The 3,908-nt window shown below is 41.6% G+C and overlaps 2 protein-coding genes across 2 annotated transcripts in view; one reads left to right on the top strand and one right to left on the bottom strand.

Moving 5' to 3' along the window:
- LOC109583570 (85/88 kDa calcium-independent phospholipase A2-like) overlaps positions 1-3,473 on the bottom strand; it is a 4,266-nt gene extending 793 nt beyond the window's left edge. Inside the window, exons 1-3 of the mRNA XM_019998985.1 lie at positions 3,360-3,473; positions 3,175-3,304; positions 6-2,774 (exon numbers count right to left, since the gene is read on the bottom strand). Of these exons, the coding sequence (XP_019854544.1) occupies positions 6-1,969 (1,964 nt within the window). The 5' untranslated portion in view covers positions 1,970-2,774; positions 3,175-3,304; positions 3,360-3,473. The remainder of the gene's footprint in view (positions 1-5; positions 2,775-3,174; positions 3,305-3,359) is intronic.
- Positions 2,597-3,908, top strand: part of LOC100632883 (triokinase/FMN cyclase-like) — a 10,647-nt gene continuing 9,335 nt past the window's right edge. Inside the window, exon 1 of the mRNA XM_019998984.1 lies at positions 2,597-2,713. Coding sequence (XP_019854543.1) covers positions 2,597-2,713 — 117 coding nt within the window. The remainder of the gene's footprint in view (positions 2,714-3,908) is intronic.

Below are 3,908 nucleotides of genomic sequence, written 5' to 3'. Positions count from 1 at the left end.
AGTACTGTGTGCCCATTTGGTGACACAAAGATCGACATCTCTCAACATCTTGACCATCAGAGCTCGTTAGCTGATTAAGGACTATCTCACCAAGATTCTTAAGCCCCCTTAGTGACTGAGGGAGCTTCAGTAGAGAGGAGAGAGACCAAGAGGGAAGATGTACATCAACATTAGAGATAGCTCTAGCTTCAGAGACTCCAGAACCAAGAGAAAGGACCAGACCAGGTCTTCTATTAGTGCCCTCTGTTTTCTCTTGATCAATGACTTCAGTTATAGCGTCTAATGTTGGGTTGTTGCACATGACTCCGCCATCTAGGAACTTTCCTTCGAACGATCCAAAGTATATGGGTACGGCTGAAGTGATCCGTGCAGCTTCCCATGCTTTTCTCTTGTCTGGTCCTAGTTGCCCATCTCTTGATGAACCATAGTTAGTGAGCAGGTGAAGCTTGCAAGGAGATCTATCAGCTAGTGTAGCTGTAGCCATTACTCGAGGAGACTGCACATCGGACATCAGTGTCTCTGTTCCAAGCATGTCTTGAAGCATACCCTCCAATGCTGCTGCACGGTCTGTTTCTGGTGATGTTCCTTCAGAGATTTGATTGAGAGCACTGAACACTAGCGATCGAGCATCTGTCAAACTCTTCTTTCCGAAGACTGTGATGAACATCACGTAGGCCCCACCACTGGTCCCGGCTATATAGTCAAACGATTTAAGGATTGAAGATGAGTGAAGTGGAGATATCTTCTTCATTTGTTTCTCGATTGCAAGGAGGACTTGTATTTCCATGATAGCCCTCACTCCACCTCCATCAAGAGTCAAGAGAAATGGAGAGCTATCGTTCGAATGAGACGATTTCGTTGTTCCATTGCTTGCCATCAAGTCATCCCTTGCATTCAGTAATCTTGCTACTTCTTCAATGATGAGGGCACAATCGTACGCTCCGGCATCTAATGCCACGTTTAATGGAGTTTCTCCATTTCTGTTAGTGAGTCTTGGGTCGGCCTCAAAGGTGATGAGGAGCTGCACTAATAATAGATTCCCTGCAGCAGCTGCAAGGTGAAGAGGAGTATTACCATCCATATCAGCTTCATTAGGATCCACTCCTCCTAATAGTAAGTGGAGGGAGCTTTTAGCATATCCTTTACTAATGGAGTATAGGAGTGGGTTTTGGCTCACGTTAGGAGTATCACTGAATGTAAAGACATCACCAGTCTGAGCACAGGGTGTGAAAAACTCTTCAGAGATCGACTCTGCATCGTATGACATCATTTTCAGAAACAGGGGGACTTTCATGTCCTGAGCAGGTGTGCCATGATCTCTGATGTTGCACTCATCTGGCTGGCTTCCAGCAGAAGTAGCCATACAAAGATCAGCAGGTGTTACAAAACTCTTATTGAAGCTAGTAGTACCATGAGCTGGAATCTTGCTGAGTGCCTGAGCTACTTTAAACCAATGCGAATAAGCACCAGATTGATGCTCCATCAATTCTACCAGGTGAGTGCTCAGTTCATCAACTGGGAGAGGCTCTGGTAGTATCAGGCTTTCTAGCAGCTTCTTTGAAAAGTAGATGGTCCCCTCATTTAGAAAAGGGCTCAATGTCTCATCGATGGCAGACATGGCCTCCAAAGCTTCTGTCTCATCTTGACATTCTGCCAGGAGAAAAGAAGACTCTTTCCCTCTGTCTTCCTGCTGCAATACAACGCATTTCTCTTTAGGCAGTCTCTTACTAAAAGGAGACCAGACTGAGCCTTGACTGCTAAAGCTGTTCTCAGGCAGAGAGGAGCTATGAACAATCGAAATTTTGCTCTTGACATCAGTCCCAAGATCATTGGAGTATTGATAATAATAGCTCCTGGATGAGCATGGGAAGCTAATGTTGGAAGCTAGCTCACAGACAGTGAAGTGTGGACCACTGCTTGACTGTGAGAGCTTGAGAAAACCTTCAAGGGATTTGGCTAATCTGAGCATCTTGAGCTGGACTGGGCTAGCTGTTAACACTGGAATGAGTTGGTATGAATTTTATGATAGATAACTGAACTGCCGATCTCTCTCATTTTATAGAAACACAAAGAGGAAGTGGTAAGCATGTGACCCCGTACAAGTACAAGGTCATGAATGTCATAGATTGTCACTCTAGGTGACCTCCAATAACACCACACACCACAATTATGCAGTTTACACTGTCCACTAGTACATAGACTAACTGCTAGACAAAACTAGCCAGACTTATACACATCAAGACTGACAGAATTAAATTATCATATTTAACTGGGATATATGGATCCACATATATAGACACACATAGTGGGAGAGCACACAACAAAACACTTGGATCAAATGGTAAAATCACACAATAATATCAGTATATATAGTATATATAACCTGTGTTCAAACATAAAACTAATATATAAGCATAAAACTAATATATAAGCATAAAATATAAGTCTTAAATACTTAAGTTATCCAGGGATAGTTGGTACAAAACTCTGCACATTACTCAGAAAATCCTCACAAAAGGTTTCGGTATACGGTATACAATTAATGTAACTGCACCAGCTGCAGAAATTAGGGTCGGGGAGAACATAAAAAAAGAAAATGGTGACCAGGAACATGAAGACCAATACAGGGAAGAACAAAGTGACTATTGTGAACTTTTTGACTTTGTCCCATTTCCCGACCGAGATGTATGGTACAAAGACAAATGCTGATACGGTACCAAATAGAAAGCCACCGATATTGGCATAGTTATCAATGTAAGGGAGAGTCCCTAGGACTGGATAAGGAAATAAGAAAAGAAAGCGAGAGAAAGAGAAAGAGTTATGACAAATAGAAAGTGGTTGGGAGAGAAAGAGAGAGGGAGGAGAGAGAGATGTAACGGGAAAAAGTGAAAGAATTTGTGAGAAACAAACAAAGTATATTGCATGCTAGGCCAGAGTGGGCATGCAAATGTAATTTTATTAACAACATCCTTCACATGTATGTATTCAAGGTCACATGCAAAATAAGTGTGCACACATGCATATGTACACAGGCCATTGTAACACAAACAAATACTTCCCTCTCAATTAAAAGCATTCTAAAGGCATTTCCCCATTCAATTCCTTAACAATAAGGAGGCGTGTCAAGCCCTCTCTGTCTCTCATGGTATCAGATGTCTTTCCTCGTTGACCTACCAAGTAATATGATATCGAATATCAGTAGCTTTGTTAGTTGGGCACAAGGGTTTTTGACCCATTTCCAGCCTTGAAGGAGTTCGACCAGCTGTACACCTAGAAGACCAAAAAGGGAGCCAGATGCACCGACCTAAACATATTGGGTAATAGAGGAACTGGTAATGGAATAAGTAGTAACCACTTACTGAAACTGTTTCTGGTATAAATATACCACTAATTAGGAGGCCACCAACACCAGAGATAACGTAGATTAATATGACTCGTAACCAGCTGGAAGGGAGAGAGAGGGAGAGGGAGAGAAAGAGAGAGACAGAGAGGGAGAGGGAGAGAAAGAGAGGGAGAGAGAAAGAGATAGGGAAAAATTTAATAGAAAGATAGTAAATTTTGGGAGACAAATTTAACTAAAACCGGAGACTTAAGGAGACCTACAGTACATGTAGACTAAATATGAGATACCAAAAGCTAAAAATGGGAGATTACAGAAGATCTAGACCAAATATGCTGGGAGAAAAAGTCACCTAAACTCCCTCTAGATCTAACAGTCTTGACTACGTGTATCTACATACATATATAATGCACATGTACTATAAATAGATAAAATGAATAAGAGAGATAATTAGTGCACTAGAGATAAGACAGGAAACGAGAAAAACAACAGATACACATTTAGGAAGTATTACACTCAGCAGGTAGAGTTGTGGTCTTAAATAGACATATCCCAAACCATAACTACT

The sequence above is a fragment of the Amphimedon queenslandica genome, unplaced genomic scaffold, assembly GCF_000090795.2.
Source record: "Amphimedon queenslandica unplaced genomic scaffold, v1.1 AMPQUscaffold_13296, whole genome shotgun sequence".
Lineage (NCBI taxonomy): Eukaryota > Metazoa > Porifera > Demospongiae > Haplosclerida > Niphatidae > Amphimedon > Amphimedon queenslandica.
Note: the sequence above shows the minus strand (reverse complement) of the source record. Positions and strands in the feature narration are given on the sequence as shown.